General features: G+C 48.2%; 1 protein-coding gene across 1 annotated transcript in view; it reads right to left on the bottom strand.

Annotated features, from left to right (window-relative positions):
- Positions 1-19,800, bottom strand: part of ELN (elastin) — a 208,687-nt gene that overhangs the window by 105,364 nt on the left and 83,523 nt on the right. Inside the window, exons 7-9 of the mRNA XM_029613541.1 lie at positions 17,592-17,759; positions 9,562-9,594; positions 8,715-8,807 (exon numbers count right to left, since the gene is read on the bottom strand). Coding sequence (XP_029469401.1) covers positions 8,715-8,807; positions 9,562-9,594; positions 17,592-17,759 — 294 coding nt within the window. The remainder of the gene's footprint in view (positions 1-8,714; positions 8,808-9,561; positions 9,595-17,591; positions 17,760-19,800) is intronic.

Raw genomic sequence — 19,800 nt, 5'->3', positions numbered from 1 at the left:
GGAGTGCCCCCTGGATCAGTACCGGGACCAGTGCTTTTTAATATGTTTGTAAATGAACTGGGAAAGGGAGTGATGAATGAGGTTATTAAACTGGCAGATGATACAAAATGATTCAAAGTAGTTAAATCACAAGCCGACTGTGAAGACCTGCAAGAGGACCTTACAAGACTGGGGGCTTTGGTGGCTAAATGGCAGTTGAAAATTTAAATGTGGACAAGTGGAAAGTGATGCACACAGAGAAGAATAATCCAAACGACAGTTACACAATGCCGGGCTCCGTATTAGACATCGCCACCAAGGAAAAAGATCTTGGCCAGTACTTTGAAAACCTTGGTTCAGCGGACGGTGGCGGTCAAGAAAAGCAAGTAGAATGTTAGGTATTATAAGGAAAGGAAGGGAGAATAAAATGACGGCGTACAGCAAACATATAAAAACTGGAAAAATTGACAAGTGCAGATGTTATAGCACAGAACTGAAGACATTGTTCCCCATCTCATGCCTGGCTGCGACATGCTGACGCCAGAAAGGCACAATAAGGCAGCATGGGCTCATCCACTGGAAACAGCGTAACCACCGTAACAACCCTGGGATCACGAGGCCCGGAGAGAACTGCAGAGGATGAAGAAGCCGTGATCACCCGGGACATCGCCAGACCAATAAATTAAAAATTCAAACGCCAGAATATAGTGGTCAAGGAGAAAAACACAAGAACGGCATTGATAATAGAAGTGTCGGTGCCCAGCGATTATTCTCTACTACGTATGGAAAAGACAGATGAGCAGCAAATACCAAAAGGTGCAATCAAAAGGCTGCGAAAATGGGGCAGAGAGATTCAGAGAGCCCCATCAGGTGCCACTGGCCTGATTAAAAGGAATTAAAAGTTGGTGACGAACTGCTGCAAGTCGTCCAAGGAGGAGTTGTTACGCTCCCACAGGGGGGAGGCCCACACCAGGGCCTTTCCATCGAGCAGGGAGAGACGATAAGCTTCTTTGACGGAGTCCGTGGGAAACTGCCAGGGCAATAGCGAGAAGCGCACGAAACACTGGTTCAAGAACCCACGGCAGATCCTAGTATTCCAAAACATATCCAGACTAGTGCAGGTCAAAAAACAGTGAATTAAGGAGCCATCTTCCTTTCCGCACTTAATACGCAGTGGGGAGGAAGTCAATCCCATATGATACCTCCACATATCGTCAAGGTAAGCATGATGTAACAATTTAATGTTGTGCCGGAGGTGGACCCTTCGGCTGAGGTGGGGTTGACGCAACCTGTAGGAAGGGTCCTACGGGTCCCCACCATCGGCAGGCAAAGTGGGCTGATGGACGGAGGTCGGCTGGCGCTTCACCGATACCAGCCCTCGTTCCCTGCGGGTTGAGCCTTTGGGTACAGGTGCATCCTCTTCGTCGCAAATTACTTCTCTTCAAACAACAGGAGCTACCTTTATTAAGGATACCCTAATAATTTATAAGCAATTGGAGGGGTTAGAAAATATTATAAGAAGTAAAAATTTACGTTTTTTTTGAATTTCCCATTTACGAGATTACTGTCAGCCCAGGAAATGTTTAAAAAATATGTAAAAGAAATGTGTATTTCTAATGATTTACTAATTTCTAAAATGTACTATATATCTAACACGAAAATATCCATTTCACCTGAGGGTGAAATGGATATTCTAGTAGCAGATAGCCCAAATTTAACATCTTTTTTTAGAGGCATCTGTTGATGACATACAAACAAGAGCCACCTTAATAGTGGCGTTCAGTTTAGAACAAGAGAAAAAGTTAGTTCTTCAAAATATTTTTTAAAATAAAGAGTTTCATTTCTGTGGCCAGAAAGTCCAGGTTTTCCCAGACGTCTCTAGGAATACGCAATTAAGGCGGACGCAGTTTCTATCTATGAGACAATCTAGCAGCTAAAACTGCGGTCTGAAATTTCATATCCACGTTAATTAAAGAAATAGGACGATAAGATCCCATCTCCAAGGGGTCACTGCCCTTTTTAGACAGTACCATGATAGCAGACTGGTTCATGCCTGGGGCCAGATAGTCCGTGGAGACTAAATCATTATAAAAATGAGGTAGCACAGGGAGCACCAGGAACCGCAACATTTTGTAGAATTCTGTCCCCAGCCCATCATTCCCTGCCGCCTTCCCCAACTTTAGTCCTTGGATAACAGAATAAATTTCTCCATCCCTGATAGGTGCATTTAGGGGCTCCTCTATTGCCGGCGATATCTTGGGCCAGGGAAAGTCTTGGAAGAAGGAATCACAAGGCTCCACATTCCTAATCTTCCTACTATAGAGTGCACTGTAATATTCCATAAAGCGTGATGATATGTCACTTTGAGAGGATTTATGCAGTTCAGAGTGATCTCTAATGCTGGTTATGGAAGAGTTTTGGCCACGAACCCTGACCAAATTGGCAAATAGTTTGCTAGTCCTGTTACCAAATTTGTACAATTGATATTGGAAAAACCGAAGAGATTTAGAAGCCCTCTGGTGCAATAATTGATTCAAAGCTTCTCGTGCTTGGTCCACATTAAATTTAGTGGAATCAGACATATCAAGCATATGTTGGGACTACGCAGACTTTAAAATGTTAGTTAAGCACAAGATTTCTGCATTCTGCTTATGTACAAAAATGAACAGAATTCATTCACGTGTCCCCGCATTACTGCTTTACCGGCCTCCCATAACATAGAGAGTGAAACTGTGCCTGTGGAATTGAACCTGAAATAGTCCTCCCAGCACAGCTTCAAATAATCTTGAAAAGCTTTATTCTAGATAAAGTTCGGGGCTCATGCACCAAGAAAAGAAGGTGCGCTGCCATTTCCCTAGTGATCATAATATGATCAAATTTGATTTAATGACTGGAAGAGGAACAGTGTGCAAATCCAAGGCTCTCGTGCTAAACTTTCAAAAGGGAAACTTTGATAAAATGAGAAAAATTGTTAGAAAAAAACTGAAAGGAGCAGCTACAAAAGTAAAAAATGTCCAAGAGGCGTGGTCATTGTTAAAAAATACCATTCTAGAAGCACAATCTAGATGTATTCCACACATTAAGAAAGGTGGAAAGAAGGAAAAACGATTACCGACATGGTTAAAAGGGGAGGTGAAAGAAGCTATTTTAGCCAAAAGATCTTCATTCAAAAATTGGAAGAAGGAACCAACAGAAGAAAATAGGATAAAGCATAAACATTGGCAAGTTAAATGTAAGACATTGATAAGACAGGCTAAGAGAGAATTTGAAAAGAAGTTGGCTGTAGAGGCAAAAACTCACAGTAAAAACTTTTTAAAATATATCCGAAGCAGAAAGCCTGTGAGGGAGTCAGTTGGACCGTTAGATGATCGAGGGGTTAAAGGGGCACTTAGAGAAGATAAGGCCATCGCGGAAAGATTAAATTATTTCTTTGCTTCGGTGTTTACTGAAGAGGATGTTGGGGAGGTACCCGTAACGGAGAAGGTTTACCGTAATGGTACCCGTATGTACCCGTATGGATGTTGGGGAGGTACCCGTAATGGAGAAGGTTTACCCATGAAAACCTTCAGATGAAGGTTTTCATGGGTAATGATTCAGATGGACAAATCATGGTGAACCTAGAAGATGTGGTAGGCTTGATTGACAAACTGAAGAGTAGTAAATCACCTGGACCAGATGGTATACACCCCAGAGTTCTGAAGGAACTAAAAAATGAAATTTCAGACCTATTAGTAAAACTTTGTAACCTATCATTAAAATCATCCATTGTACCTGAAGACTGGAGGATAGCAAATGTAACCCCAATATTTAAAAAGGGCTCCAGGGGCGATCCGGGAAACTACAGACTGGTTAGCCTGACTTCAGTGCCAGGAAAAATAGTGGAAAGTGTTCTAAACATCAAAATCACAGAACATATAGAAAGACATGGTTTAATGGAACAAAGTCAGCTTGGCTTTACCCAAGGCAAGTCTTGCCTCACAAATCTGCTTCACTTTTTTGAAGGAGTTAATAAACATGTGGATAAAGGTGAACCGGTAGATGTAGTATACTTGGATTTTCAGAAGGCTTTTGACAAAGTTCCTCATGAGAGGCTTCTAGGAAAAGTAAAAAGTCATGGGATAGGTGGCGATGTCCTTTCGTGGATTGCAAACTGGCTAAAAGACAGGAAACAGAGAGTAGGATTAAATGGACAGTTTTCTCAGTGGAAGGGTGTGGACAGTGGAGTGCCTCAGGGATCTGTATTGGGACCCTTACTTTTCAATATATTTATAAATGATCTAGAAAGAAATACAACGAGTGAGATAATCAAATTTGCAGATGACACAAAATTGTTCAGAGTAGTTAAATCACAAGCAGATTGTGATAAATTGCAGGAAGACCTTGTGAGACTGGAAAATTGGGCATCCAAATGGCAGATGAAATTTAATGTGGATAAGTGCAAGGTGATGCATATAGGGAAAAATAACCCATGCTATAATTACACAATGTTGGGTTTCATATTAGGTGCTACAACCCAAGAAAGAGATCTAGGCGTCATAGTGGATAACACATTGAAATCGTCGGTTCAGTGTGCTGCGGCAGTCAAAAAAGCAAACAGAATGTTGGGAATTATTAGAAAGGGAATGGTGAATAAAACGGAAAATGTCATAATGCCTCTGTATCGCTCCATGGTGAGACCGCACCTTGAATACTGTGTACAATTCTGGTCGCCGCATCTAAAAAAAGATATAATTGCGATGGAGAAGGTACAGAGAAGGGCAACCAAAATGATAAGGGGAATGGAACAACTCCCCTATGAGGAAAGACTAAAGAGGTTAGGACTTTTCAGCTTGGAGAAGAGACGGCTGAGGGGGGATATGATAGAGATGTTTAAAATTATGAGAGGTCTAGAACAGGTAGATGTGAATCGGTTATTTACTCTTTCGGATAATAGAAAGACTAGGGGGCACTCCATGAAGTTAAATGTGGCACATTTAAAACTAATCGGAGAAAGTTCTTTTTTACTCAACACACAATTAAACTCTGCAATTTGTTGCCAGAGGATGTGGTTGGTGCAGTTAGTATAGCTATGTTTAAAAAAGGATTGGATAAGTTCTTGGAGGAGAAGTCCATTACCTGCTATTAAGTTCACTTAGGGGCGGATTTTAAGAGCCCTGCTCGCCTAAATCCGCCCAAATCCGGGCGGATTTAGGCGAGCAGGGCCCTGCGCGCCGGTAAGCCTATTTTACATAGGCCTACCGGCGCGCGCAGAGCCCCGGGACTCGCGTAAGTCCCGGGGTTTTCGGAGGGGGCGTGTCGGGGGGTGTGTCGTGGGCGGGCCCGAACCGTGCGGCGTTTTCAGGGCGTGTCGGGAGCGTTCCGGGGGCGGGCCCGGGGGCATGGCTACGGCCCGGGGCGGCCCGGGGGCATGGCCGCGCCCTCCGGACCCGCCCCCAGATTGCGTCCCGGCGCGCTAGCGGCCCGCTGGCGCGCGGGGATTTACTTCTCCCTCCGGGAGGCGTAAATCCCCCAACAAAGGTAAGGGGGGTTTAGACAGGGCCGGGCGGGTGGGTTAGGTAGGGGAAGGGAGGGGAAGGTGAGGGGAGGGCAAAAGAAAGTTCCCTCCGAGGCCGCTCCGATTTCGGAGCGGCCTCGGAGGGAATGGGGGTAGGCTGCGCGGCTCGGTGCGTGCCGGCTATACGAAATCGATAGCCTTGTGCGCGCCGATCCCGGATTTCAGCGGATACGTGTGTCTACGCGCGTATCTACTGAAATCCAGCGTACTTTTGTTGGCGCCTGGAGCGCCAACAAAAGTACGCCTATTCACGGTTTTTGAAAATCTACCCCTTAGAGAATAGCCACTGCCATTAGCAATGGTTACATGGAATAGACTTAGTTTTTGGGTACTTGCCAGGTTCTTATGGCCTGGATTGGCCACTGTTGGAAACAGGATGCTGGGCTTGATGGACCCTTGGTCTGACCCAGTATGGCATTTTCTTATGTTCTTACATTCGCGGAGACTGGAGCATGATCAGAGATGGAGATAGTGCCTATAGTAGGTTAAAAGTTTATCTGATACTAGGAGATAGTCCAGCCTGGAACAGGACTGATGTGGATGGGAATAAAAAGTGAAATCCTGTTCCCCCCGGGTGCAAACCCCCGCCAGACATCCAGCAGTCCCAATTCCTGACAAAGAAAATTGAGACCCAATCCCCTGTCTTTCCTATCTGTGATTTTGGGAGGCTTACAATCAACCCTCTTATCCGCCACAATGTTGAAATCCCCCCTCCCCACCACCACTAAGCTATAGTCAGACAGGTTAGCAAGTAGGTCCATCAAATGGGTAAAAGATTCGTGGGAGTATACATTAGGTTCATATAAATTACAAAATGTGACCTTCAGATGGTGAAGCACCCCTACAACAATTACATAAAGACCTTCTTTATCTTGCAGCAAATGTTCAGCTTGAAATGCCAACTGATTATGTATGAGAACTGCTACTGCCCGTTTTTGAGAAGTAAAGGCGGAATATACATACTGTCCCACCCATTCTCTTTTCAATTTCCCATGCTCTGCATCTGGCAAGTGTCTCTCCTGCAGAAACACTACTTGGGAGTGCAGCCGTTGAAACATAGACAGTGCTTTCCTCCTTTTTATTGGAGAATGGATCCCATCAACGTTCACTGAAGTGATTTTAACCTTCGCCATGACAGCTTGTATTCTAACCGTGTAACATGCAGGCCCAAGGCAGATCCGACAAACAAAATGGAACTGTAGCCCTCCGGCCGCCCAGTCTAAGCCCCAGGACCCTTCGAAAGCTTACTATTTTCCATTGTCTTTCCCCTGATACAAGATATCCAGAAAAACTTCCCCTCCCCCCGAGCACCCTCCCCCTACTCCTCATCTGACACATCTACACACACATCCACACACAACATCACGCACCATATCACCCAATAGAAGAATTTCCCCTCCCTCGCAAAGAAGCACAAAATCCCCTCCCGCAGAAACCAAGAACCATCAGCGTCTGTGCGAAAGGACCTCCCTCAGGGACCTCCCCCTCCCCCTTCAGAAAGAAAGACCCATTGTCTCTGTTCGCAGCAGATGCCTTAGAAGCAAAACAAAAACCATAATGCAATGCCAACATAGTGAGAACCAAGAAATGCGAAGACCCCTGACATTACGTTACATGAGGTCGAAGTCCCAGATCATGCTCTAGGAAAAATAAAACATAAAGTCATCATGTACGGGGTACTCCCTCTAGCCAACCACCTGAGAAAGAACATCCAGCGAGCCTTTTAGGACATCCTAGCCCCAGCAACCAGTGGGTACGGAACTCCAAAGCATCATCAGGCTAGCCAGGGATAGTGCTTAGAAAACAAATGGCAAACGAACACTGAATCTTGATGTGTGAATAGTGAGTTGCAATAAAAAAAATCAAAACAGGCTGCAACAACACTGTCTCATGCCACGCTTCCTTGGTCCAGGGTGGCCAAAAACCAAATTGCTTCCTCTTTCTTTGTAAAAAAAAGAGTAACAAAGTATAAGGTGCATAAATATGAGATGCATACGCAGCTTGGCAGGGAACAGCAAGGCAAAACGGATTCCTCTTTTGTGGAGTTCTGAACAGGCCGGTGACATTTCCTTCCTTTGCGCAGCAACCCATGCTGAGAAGTTGTTGAATAACAATAATAATTCCACCACCAAATATTGTCGAAATGCCCGAAGTAGCCATGTCTTGTGTGACCAGTTCAGGATACGAGCCATGACCAGTTGAGGTTTGCTATCTCTGTCTCGTGGTGGGCCAACTCGATGGATACGTTCACACCGCATACGATCTCCGGGAAGCACTAGGCCCATGCGGTCAGGCAGCCATTTTTTCAATAAAATCATAAAGCTCCTCTTCCCGTAAAGATTCAGGCAAGCCGATAATTTTTACATTGTTCCGCCGATTGCGATCCTCCTGGTCCTCAAGCCTATCCAGCAGCACTACCTGCTGTGCGCGCAGTTCTGCAACACGGCGCTCAGCTTCCACAAGCCGTTCATCTTATTCTGAGATGCGCTGTTCTGCTTGGTTCAGGCGCTTCGCCTGCCCCTCGAGACTGCCCTTAATATCATCCCATAGAAGACTGCATCTTACCCATCCAAAGCCGCGGATACACTACTTGAAAATGAAATCTGTAAAAGTGCCTCCGCCGAGACCCCCACTAGCATTTTGGTGCCATCGATCTTGGCCGCCATCTTGACCGCTCTGCTTTTTTTTTCCTGGCTGCAGCGAACACTTCTATGACGCATAACCCGACCTCCACAGCCTAGAAAACCCACCTGCTGAGAGCCATACAGCGTCAGGATAAAATCAGCTGGAGACAAAAGTAAGTCTGGGTCCCTATAGCGTCGGAATTAGTGATAATAAGGAGAGGGGGTCCCGGAGCTCTAACAGACCTACGACATGACCGGAAGTCCTTCAGTAATAATTAGGTTAATAATGAGTGTCATCCCATGAAGACAATGTGTGAAACACACCCTCAAGATGTCCTGTTCTACCTGAAAATCTGGAACAATCAGAATTTCTGTAAGCTCTGCAAGTGCCCTTTACAAATATGAATACAATAAATGATGCAAACAGCAGCTCTTTAGCAAGGTCTCAAAATTGCACTCTAAAATCTTACAAAACTAAGATGCAAACTTATGCAGATGAATCCCTCTCCATCAAGAACCAGTGACCCCACCTCATACTCTTAGAAACCCATCCATACCTGGGCCTTTCCCTGGTTTCACTCCCAGTTGTGGAACACCTGGAACACCTGGAAGACCAGGAACCCCTGGAGCACCAGGAACCCCTGGAATACCTATCAAAGAAACAAAGCATGTGTTAGAGAGCACGGCATGGCTTAAAGAAAGGATAATGCACTGCTTCTAAAAAAAAATCTGCCACTTGGGCACTTCCAAACAACTGAGAAAGTGATGACTAAACATTTATCTCTCAAAAAATAAATCGGAGGAGCCCTGATTCCATAAACAGTTCTCCTGGAACTAAAGCTCTAATGTTATCAGCGGTCCTCCCGCATTCCCTAACGCTCTGGCACAGCCTAGTGCTCCTGTAGCTCCCACCACTCTTCCACCATTCCCTCCCGCTCTGCCCCACTGTTAGCGCTCCTGTGCCCTTTCCTACAGCTCCCCCCAGAGTCAGAACTCCTGCACCGTTCCCTACAGCCAGCACTTTTATTACCAGACATAACAGCACCCTGTTGGCTGAGAGGGCTCCTCCGATGACGTGGCTGGACAAGGGGATGTCACCATCCATTGATGAGAGCAACTGTGGAGGAGCACGCCTCCAGTGCACAACCAGCACTCCTGCACCCTTCCTTATAGCTGCCCTAAGAGCATGCTTACCCCATTACCCACAGCACCTTCTACATGGAGAAGTTTAAACTTCTAAAGCCGTCAACTCTCCCACAGCCAGTACTCCTGTACCATTCCCTACCGTACCTGCTGCCTGGAGGGGACTGTGACTGGGCTACAAACCCCTCTCTTATCACTTTTCCCCTGTGTTATTTGGATTGGTGCCTTACAATAACCAACAGTCTCACTTTCCATACCTACCTACTCCGCCAAGTCCAGTGCCTGGGATCAGACCTGAAGAGGAAAGAATGAAAGGAGAGGAGAGGAGGGAGGGGGGACAGGTGGAAAGGAGAGGAAAGAGAATAGAGAAAGAAGAGAGGAGAATGAATGGCAAGGAGAGAAGAGGGGAAGGGAAGAAAAGTTAAATATAGCAGAGAGAGGGGAGAGAAGAGGAGAGGGAAGGATGGAGAAGAGAGGAAAAAAAGAGGACGAAGAGAGGAAAAGGTAATAAGAGAGTGAAGGCAAAATGATAAGAAGGGAGAGAATGATTAATTACAACTCTTTGCCAGAAGAAGCCTTCACCCCTCTGGTACTGCATGGAGAGGGAAGCCCACTCAGGGGCCTGGGCTTCAGACAGCTGCTGCGAGCATTGCAATACACCGACTATTCTGGTTACTATTAATGCTTCTACCTGACTTCCATTAAACAATCACATTTTAAAGAATAAATATGAAGTGCATAAACAACGGTCACAAAACAGAGTAAAAGTCACTGTCCAACTCGGATATAGCTTACCTGTAGCAGGTGTTCTCTAAGGACAGCAGGATGTAAGTCCTCACACATGGGTGACATCATCAGATGGAGCCTAATACAGAAAACTTATGTCAAAGTTTCTAGAACTTTGACTAGGCCCACTGAGCAGGCCCAGCATGCCTTATACCTCGCGTCTTCACAGGGTCCCTCTTCAGTCTCATAACATAGAATTACAATAAAATAAAAAACAGGAGAAACCCAACTCTGCAGGGAGGAGGGCGGGTTTCGTGAGGACTCACATCCTACTGTCTTCGGAAAAAACTTATTACAGGTAAGCAACTCTGCTTTCTCCGAGGACAAGCAGGATGGTAGTCCTCACACATGGGTGAATCCCTAGCTACAGACTGCTCCCTAACACAAAAGGGGACCAGCAGACACCCAACCAAGTGCCAACAGGCACAACAACACCAGTGCTGTTGGTAACATAGAGGGAGACAACCTGAGCCCAAACAACGGGTCCTAGGTTGGAAGAGTTGGGCTCTACACCTCAAACAGGGTCCGGAGGACAGACTGGTCAAATCTACCAGCGTGTTGGCCATCCTTGTCCAGATAGTAATGGGATGTGAATGTGTGGAGAGAATTCCACGTTGCAGCCTTGCAGATCTCCTCCATGGGAACTGTTCGCAAGTGGGCCATCGATGCTGCCATGGCTCTGACAGAATGAGCCTTGACATGACCCCCAAAATGCAATCCTGCCTGGGCATAACAGAAGGAGATGCAATATGCTAGTCAACTGGATAGAGTCTATTTGGCAACGGCAACACCCAAACTATTCTTATCAAAAGGAACAAAAAGTTGAGTGGACTGTCTATGGGCTTTTGTCCACTCCAAATAGAAGGCTAAGGCTCGCTTGCAGTCCAAACTGTTCAGTACTCGTTCGCCTTGGTGCGAATGGAGCCTGGGAAAGAATATTGGCAAGACGACTGACTGGATAAGATGGAAATCCATCACCACCTTAGGCAGGAACTTAGGATGCGTACACAAGACCATTCTATCATGATAAAACTGCATGCTGAAGTGGCCGCCACCAAAAATATGACCTTCCAGGTCAAGTACTTCAGGTCACAGGTACATAGAGGCTCAAAAAGAGCCTTTATCAGCTGAGCTAACACCACGTTGAGGTCCCAAGACCCAGCGGGAGGCCTTAGTGGAGGCTTCAATTGAAGAAGGCCCCGCATGAAACGTACAACTATAGGCTTACAGAGATGGGCATACTGTCTACACCATGGCGGTATGCGCCAATTGCACTAAGATTAAGCCAGCCTACAATAGGTGCAGAAGGAAGTCAAGAAGTTTTTGTGTGGGGCAGGAGAACAGACCCTAGTGACTCCAACACCCAAATGGTCAAGCACATGGACCTGACAACCCCTGCCTGAGACATGCTCTTCCTGTGACCTGGGACAATCTCAATACGAGTGTATGCGTCCTTTAGATCAAAGGAGCATAGCCAGTCCCCATTTTGCTAAAGGAGGATCAAGGTGCCCAGGGAAACCATCTTGAATGTTTCTTTATTTAGAAACTTGTTCAAGGCCCTCAGGTCTAGGATGGGAAGGAGTCCTCCTGTTCTCTTTGGAATCAGGAAGTATCTAGAGTAGAATCCCCGCCTTCTTTGGCTTGGTGGTACGGACTCGACCACTCTGGCTGTTAAGAGAGAGGAGAGCTCCATTAGTAGTACCTCCTGATGCGCTACTGGCTCCCAATATGGGCACGGAGGGCAATTTGGCAGGTCACCCAATAGGTTCAATTGGTATCCCCGACAGATGATGGACAAAACCCATTGGCCCAAGGTTACACTGGGCCACTGGTTGCAAAGAACTGCAGCCTGCTCCCGACTAGAGGGTCCATTGCCCGGGTATGGGCGAGTGGCTTACACTCCCTGTGGCTCAGTCAAAGCCCCATCCCCGGCTTTGGCAGAGGAGCTGGCTGGACCTTGGGAGCTCTCTGCAGTCTGGGATGGCCGCAGGAGCTCTGATGGTGCTTGTTACGAGCACGCGCGGGCGCGGTCGTCTCGAGCTGGTGGTGAGCCCTTGGGCCACGGCAAAAGCTAGGGAGGAGCCCCAGCCACACCGTGGGAGGTGAGCTGGGCAGGCATGGTGAGCCAGGCGGGTACAGAAGCAGGGAGTCCGACCCTCAGCCGGACCTGCACGCCCATGGTAGCCAACACGGGGAAGTTGACTGATGAACGGTCCTCCGACTGTTCCCGGCCCTTTCGGACCTGCCGCTGGGAACGGCAATGGGCAGCAGGCCGGACAGAGGCGAGGGCAGACAGAGTCCTTTACAGAGAAGACATCAGACGGGGCTGAAGCAGACATCCAAGACAGGCTGAAGCAAGACGTAGAAGAGGAGGGCTGGAAGGAAGACATGGCACTGTCCATCAGGGCGCCCTACTCAGCCCACCCGTGGGACTGAGTCGCGGACCACCCCGTCCCAGACGCGCCCTACACAGCCCAGGAAGGCTGGTCGCGGACCACGCTGAGGAAAGGAGGGTGCACCAGGAAAGGTCCAGTCGAGAAGGAACTCCGATGCCGGGACCAATGACATCCGAAGCCCGTCGGCTGGCAGGAACAGAAGCTCAAGAGCCCGGGGGACGAATCCCTCCTGTTGGCCACTCCAGGGCCCAACAGGACAGAAGGCTCAGGAACCAGACGAGGACATAGGGCAGAACAACCGGAACTGGAACAGGAACAGGATCAGGCAGCTTCAGGAACAGACATCAAAGCAAGGTCAGGAACAGACATCAAAGCAAGGTCAGGACAAGGAGCCAACAATACATGGAGGACCTGGATCGGCAAGGTTACAGGCGACTGTAATGCTCAATCTGCAGGCCAGTTGCAAATGACAAGGAAGTCCTTATATACTGGAGGTAGAAGGCAACTCCCTGGGAGGAGCTTGCCAGGACCGCCCACCGCTGGCCCTATAAATAAGGAGGAGAGCTGCGGGCCGGCCCCTAGGAGAAGGGCGTCGCCAAACAGGAAGTCCAAACACAGAGGCATGCAAGCCACAGGAACAGCTAGGCCTCTCAGGCCCTGGAGCAAGTCCCGGATGGAACACAGGCGAGGCCCTGGCTTCGGAGCGGCCTCCGGTGGAAGGTGAGAGACCACCTGTAGCGCAGCAACAGGGGGGATCGTAACAGTGCTGACAGGAGCAAGGTGATACAGGGTAGTACTTCCTTTGGTGAAGGAAAGTCTTCCTTGGCCCAGGCCTTGACTGCCACCTGGAGGAGGAGAACGGGTCTGGAGTACTGGCAGAGAGTCATTGGAGAGTTTCATGATGGTCCTGGGGTTGTGCCACAGCGTCCTTCACCCTATCTCCAAAAAATTATTTCCTGTGCATGGCAAGTCAACAAGTTTTTCTTGTACCTCCAGTCGGAGATACAAGACTCGCAGCCATGCTGTTCTGTGGGTACTGATTCCCACTGCAGAGATTTTCAATGCCATCTTGCACAGACCTTGTGTTTCCCGAACTCCAGCAACATGAGAGTGCCTTGCTGCTGTTGAAGCAGCTGCTCAGCCACCTCCTGCACCTGCTTCCAGATGTCCTGCAAGTATTGGCTCATGTAGAGCTGGTAGGCAGCAATGTGGGCAATAAGCATGACACCTTGGAATACCTTCCTCCCAAGAGTGTCCATCGCTCTAAGGTCCTTCCCTGGGGGCACTGAGGAATGGGGCCAAGAGCGCTTGGTCATCTTGAGGGCGGATTCGACCACCATCAACTGGTGAGGCAGCTGATGCTTATTGAATCCAGAAGCCTTCTGGACGAGGTAAACCCTGTCTGCCTTCTTATTAATGGGAGGCACCATGAGTAAGTGTTCCCAAATCCTCGGCAGCAACTCCTTGAGGATGTTGTGTACTGGGACCACCATGATCTCCTTAGGAGGTTCCACTAACTGAAGGATTTCAAGCATTTTGTGTCTGGCATCCTTCTCTGTCAAAAGCTGGAATGGGATGGCCTCCGCCATCACTCTCACGAACCCTACAAAGGTTAGATCCTCAGGCAGAGACTTCCTTCGCTCATCTGAAGGAGAAGGATCTGATGGGAGACCATCAGAGTCCTCAGAGGAGAACTCTGTCTGATCATCCCCCAGGGGTCACAGGGACCCTCATCCTCATTGTATGCCACAGGGGATTAGGCTCTAGGTGCTCAGCCTACGTCCACAGGTGCAGGCATTGATGGAACTGGATGGGGGCTACTGGCCTCGGCATTTCTGCCAGCCTCGGTGGAGCTTCCTCCTCTTCGGAACTGGCAACGACCACCGTATTGGTAGGGGGAGGCCTCGGTGTCCCACCAGGCACCAGTGCCATCCCAGGAACCGACACCAGCTGGATTGGTAATGTACCAATGAGCACATTGAGCTTCTCCAGAAGTGGTATGCGGATGGGCGGCACTGGCTCCTATGCCATCGGTGCAACAGGACCAAAGCCCTGCAGTGCCCACTCCACTGCCAGCTGGATTTGATGCTCCAGCTCCTCCTTGAACGTTGCCGATGCCAACATGGACTGGGATGAGGAAGGGGTGGCCAGATCTTCCTCGGACCTGCAAGAGATATTGGTGACTGGCACAAGGTCCGGTGGAGACTGTCATGGACCCCGGGCATAGCTGGAAGATAGGAACTCCTCACCATGGGGATGCTTCGCAGGTATCACGGCAAAATCCAGTGCATCCCTGTGCCCAGCATGTGCATCGATAAGGATCGGTACCAATGCTTCTTAGGCTTCCCTCGATGTTTGGCCCAGTCCTTCCCTGGCATCCTCGGCCCAGAGGAGATCGACAACTCTCAGTCTCCAGTGCCCCTATCCACTGGCAACCTTGATGGAACCGACGATCCCACCGATGTCGATGGCATGGTGTTCATTGGTGCGGCTCCAAGGTCCTTTGATGCTGATGCTGCCAGTGCTGATGGCTCAGACTTCCTTGACCCGAAAAGCTGATCCATCTTGTCAAATTGAAGTTGACTTTCCTTTGAGGTCATCTGGGCGCACAAACGGCAATCCTGGATGTCATGCGATGCCCCCAGGTAGAGAATACAAACTGCATGAGGATCAGTGATGGACATGGTCCTCGGACACTAGGAACATTGGCGAAAACCGGACATGGCCATGACGGGCGAAACAAAAAGTGCCGAAAGATGAACAATAGAAGCGGGCATCAATGGCCGGCAGGCACCGAGGCACCGCTAACACGGAGGAATTGCTGCGAAAGAAAACTTACCAAAAACCCAAAAACCCTGACTGGGGTTACTACAGGAAGGCACTGAGAGGGACCCGATGACAGAACAAAGAGAAAAAAATCGCGAAAAAACGCAAACAAAAAAGTTTTCCACTAGGCAAAAGCCAAGATTTTAGAGCTCAATCAAAACGCGAGGCTCACAGCTCCACCAAGAAAAAGAGACTAAAGAGGGACCCCAGTATAGGGCATACTGTGTAAGCTCAGTGTTCCTAGTCATTCCTTATTGGGCTCCATCTGATGATGTCACCCATGTGCAAGGACTACCATCCTGCTTGTCCTCAGAGAACAGAATGTCCATCAAACTGCAATGCCAAGACAGGCAGTGATGCCTCTAAGAAAATGATGTCCTTACTAGAGGGATTGAATCACTGCTGCACTATGGCAGACAAGCATCACTCAGATGCAGCTTTCATCTTACCAATTGAAAAAATGTCTTATCAACACATTTCCAAAACACATGCAATCTCATCAGAAAAACCCAATACCAACCCATCCATCTGTTGGCACCTTCTAAATGCTACCTAAAATCCATAAACCTTGGATGTTTGGCAGACCAGTCATATCCATTACTGGCACACTCACAGAAGAAATATCAGGACTTATAGAGTAGATTCTCAAGCACTTGATCAAGACACCCCAGACTTTCCGAATGAGTTAAACAGCATGAAACAGCCCCCGCCTAACACTCTCCTAGTGACAGTGGATGTACAATCACCATACAGCAACATTCCTCATGCAGATGGCAAAGAGACGTGATAAATTTCTAAAGACATCCTCTCTGGACCAGCAATACACACCGGAAACTATTACAAAATTAATCAAATTCATCCTGACACACAACTACTTCAGCTTTAATAATGACATTTATCTACAAATGATGGGTACCAGAATGGCATCATAATATGCCGACCCTTTTATGGCAGAACTGGAAGAGACATTTTTAATAAGCATCAGACCAGACACTTCAAACTTTACCAGCTTATTGGTTACTATTTTTATGGTTTGAACACAGGGAGGAGACTCTCAACCAGTTTTACAATTCCTTTAATACATTCCATCCTTCAATCAAAATCAAAAAGGACTGCTCCATGGAAAGGATACCACATTTGCTATCAGCAATGGCAGGTGCAACCACCTTCAAAGATCCAGCTTCCACCCTCCACGTGCAAAAATAAAGTCTGTTATATACAATCAAGCCACCCGGTGTCACCGTTTTATTGCAACAACACATCATCAGTAGGGTAAAACTAACCTGTCTCACGACGGTCTAATCCCAGCTCACGTTCCCTATTAGTGGGTGCTCTGTTATGTGCTCTGTTCCACAGGAACCGGAATCAACACCTCACAGACCTGACGGAACCTTTCAAACAAAGGGAGCTACAGCCTCAAAATCATTTCCAAGAAGATTGCTTGATCATTTATAACACTCAGGAGAAACCTACTGCAAGATGAAAAAAGGTAAAACCACAGAGCGAGAACCCCCTTCTAGTTATATACAACCCAGAGCTGGAAAAACTAAGAAAAATAAAAGACCTACAGCCACTATGCCAGGAGGATGAAGCATTGCTATTGGCCTTTAGGCAACCGCCCAGCCTGAAGGCAACATTAGACAAGCTTCTAACTGAAACTCGGGAAGAAGGGAATGGCACATGTCCTTGCCATGTACCACACTGCAAAGTATGCCAGCACGCAACACAGGACCCCATACCCACCCACAGGGGAAAAACATTCAGCGAAAGGCGATCCTACGCATGTTCCGCCTCCAATATCGTGCATATCATTCAATGCCGAACATGCAAAGATGCAGGCTACGCTGGTGAGACGGGGCAAACATTAAACATTAAAGGCAAGAGTCAATTCCCACAGACACAAGACCAAGCACCACAGGGAAGACCAGACGGATGCCTCTGTTGGAGAGCACTGCCTCATAACCTTCTGATCCAGATATTCAAAGGAAAATTTAAAACAATCCAGGAACGCAAGACTATTGAAGTCAAAACGATCAGGCACTTTGGAACTAACAGCAAAAGGACTCAGCAAAGACCTAGATTTCCTAACACATTATGAATCATAAATGTATATTACCTGTCACCTTCTGGTCTCCCATCAAACTTCCCTCATCCCTTCCCCTCCGTCCTAACATTAAAATGCCTTTTATGATTCATTTGTTGCAACCACACTACTTAGTATTTATTTTTTTTGTTTTTATCTCTGTACATCAGGTGCACTAATACAGCAGTCAAACTACTTACCAGCTTTGGCAGCTTTATATGCAGCTCCCGGGAATGCACCAGGTTGGGCAGCCCCAGGGTAGAAGCCAGGATACGCGCCCTGTGGAAAACCACCAGGGACCAGACCGCCAGGGACCAGACCGCCAGGGACCAGACCGCCAGGGACCTGACCTGGCTGAGCTCCAAACCCTGCCATAAAGAAAGAAATTGTCTGAAGCTGATGGAAAAGCAGCAAGGCCCCTGAAATCAGACGAAATGCAGCCCAGGCCAAAGCATGTGTGAGCTTCCCCACGCTGCCCCACCACAGAACAGGTACAGCACAAGCAGCAGTAACGCAGCTTCCCTCACTTTCACTCTCACACATGGACACACACGCGTGCGGGCCCCGCAATGGAACAGGTGCAGCGCAGTGGCAACAGTGCAAGCGTTCCTCACGCCCGTCCCCCTTTCCTTGACTTACATTCTTGACAGGTGATAGCGAAAGCAATTACCCAAGCCATTTAGGTGGATAAAAAGGGATTTCCCCATCTGCAAGCCGCCCCTCTCCAGGGCAGCTAAAGGCGTTCCACGACCCTGCATTAACAGGAGGCGTCCCCAGGGCAGGGGAAGAAGAGTATGCAGTAGGTTGCAATTTCAGCTCTGCATGTCCACTTTCTCTGCCTGCTCAAGCAGCAGGGGCAAGTGTGACCGTGGCAAGTTTCAAAGGGAGAGTACACGTGTGCTTTTGCTTTGAAATTTGTGGCAAAGTCTGAATGTCAAAAGTACCCAAGGAGTCTGGCCCGAAATGGATAGTGTGAAAACTAGCCCGATCTCTCTCCTGTCACCCCCCCCGCAATTGCCAATGTTGGCAAAACGTCATCGCTGCCCCTATCTCCCTCCTCCCCTAACTTAACGGGGATATTCAGTGGTGCAGCCGAGTAACTCCAGCTAACTCCGCTCCTCTTGTTTTCCGTCTAAATGGCTTTTGAATACCCCTTTGTTTTTATTTTTCCATTGAAGTCAATTGGGGAAGCAATCCCTAGGCCCTGCTGAACACAATACAGAGGTCCAAGCTTGGGTCAGGTCCCGGTGCTGAGGCCTAGGGCTGGGTCAGCCTTGGCCCTGGCATAAGAATTGCTTCTCCCATTGACTTCAATGGAAATTGAAAAACAGGCCAGGCCCAGCGCCGAGGCCTAGGTCAGAGTGCCAAAGCCTAGGCCCAGGCCAGGCCTGCCACCAAGGCCTAGAAGCCCAGCACCGAGGTCTAGGCCTAGCTCCATCCTGGCACTAAGGCCTGGTCCTGGCGCCAAGGCCTAGGCCTGGTCCAGGCCCCGTAACAAGGCCTAGGCTTGGTCTGGGCCCAGCATCGGGGCCTGACACCAAAGCCTAAGCCTGGTTTGGGCCAAGGTCTGTTCCCAGCAGAGATGCCTAATGCTCATGCCTGGTCCCAGTGTGAAGGCTAAGGCCTGGTCCAGGCCAAAGCCTAGGCCTGGTGCTGAAGCTGGTTTTGGCACCGAGGCATAAGACTGGCAGGGCTGGGCCTCCAGTGCTCCTATCCATGTCCTGGCACTTGAAAAATGACATAATTTAAAGAGTCCTTCTTTTTCATAGAATTAACCATTTATTCAGAAGATGCTCATTAGGATTTCAACAAGAGATAAGTCTTGCGGTATAAGAGTCAAGGGACTTATCTCTTATTTGAAATCTTAATGTGCATCTTCTGAATAAATGGTTAATTATTTGAAAAATGATTCTTTAACTTTATGCACTACACCCCTTGTACGTATTTGATTGCATTTTGTGGTGTGTGTATTTACCACTTTTTTTCCTATACATGAATAATAATGCCATCTATCTGGAGGACAGCGCCAGAGTGATGTCAGTTTGGCACGTTCCACTCGTACAGCTGGTGCCATTTTGATGTACAGCTGTACATCAAAATGGTGCCATCTGCTCTGGAGGAAGGCATTGAAATGACATCACTCTGGCACTATCCTACATGTGGATTGTGTGATTTTTTCAAGTGATGGGTCATGGCAGAAGCACTGAAGGCTTGGGCCTAGTTCTTGGTGCCAGGACCAGGCCCCTGTGTTGGGCCTTGGCACCAGGCTTAGGCCGCAGCGCCAGAATCAGTCCTCCACACCAGGCACTAATGCCGGGCCTAGGCTATAGCCCAGACCGGGCCTAGACTTCAACACCAAAACCAGGCCTCAGCTCTGGGTCCAGGCCTCATCACCAGCCCCAACACTGG

The sequence above is a fragment of the Rhinatrema bivittatum genome, chromosome 8 (genome assembly GCF_901001135.1).
Source record: "Rhinatrema bivittatum chromosome 8, aRhiBiv1.1, whole genome shotgun sequence".
Classification (NCBI taxonomy): domain Eukaryota; kingdom Metazoa; phylum Chordata; class Amphibia; order Gymnophiona; family Rhinatrematidae; genus Rhinatrema; species Rhinatrema bivittatum.
This window is presented reverse-complemented; position numbering and strand designations above follow the sequence as displayed.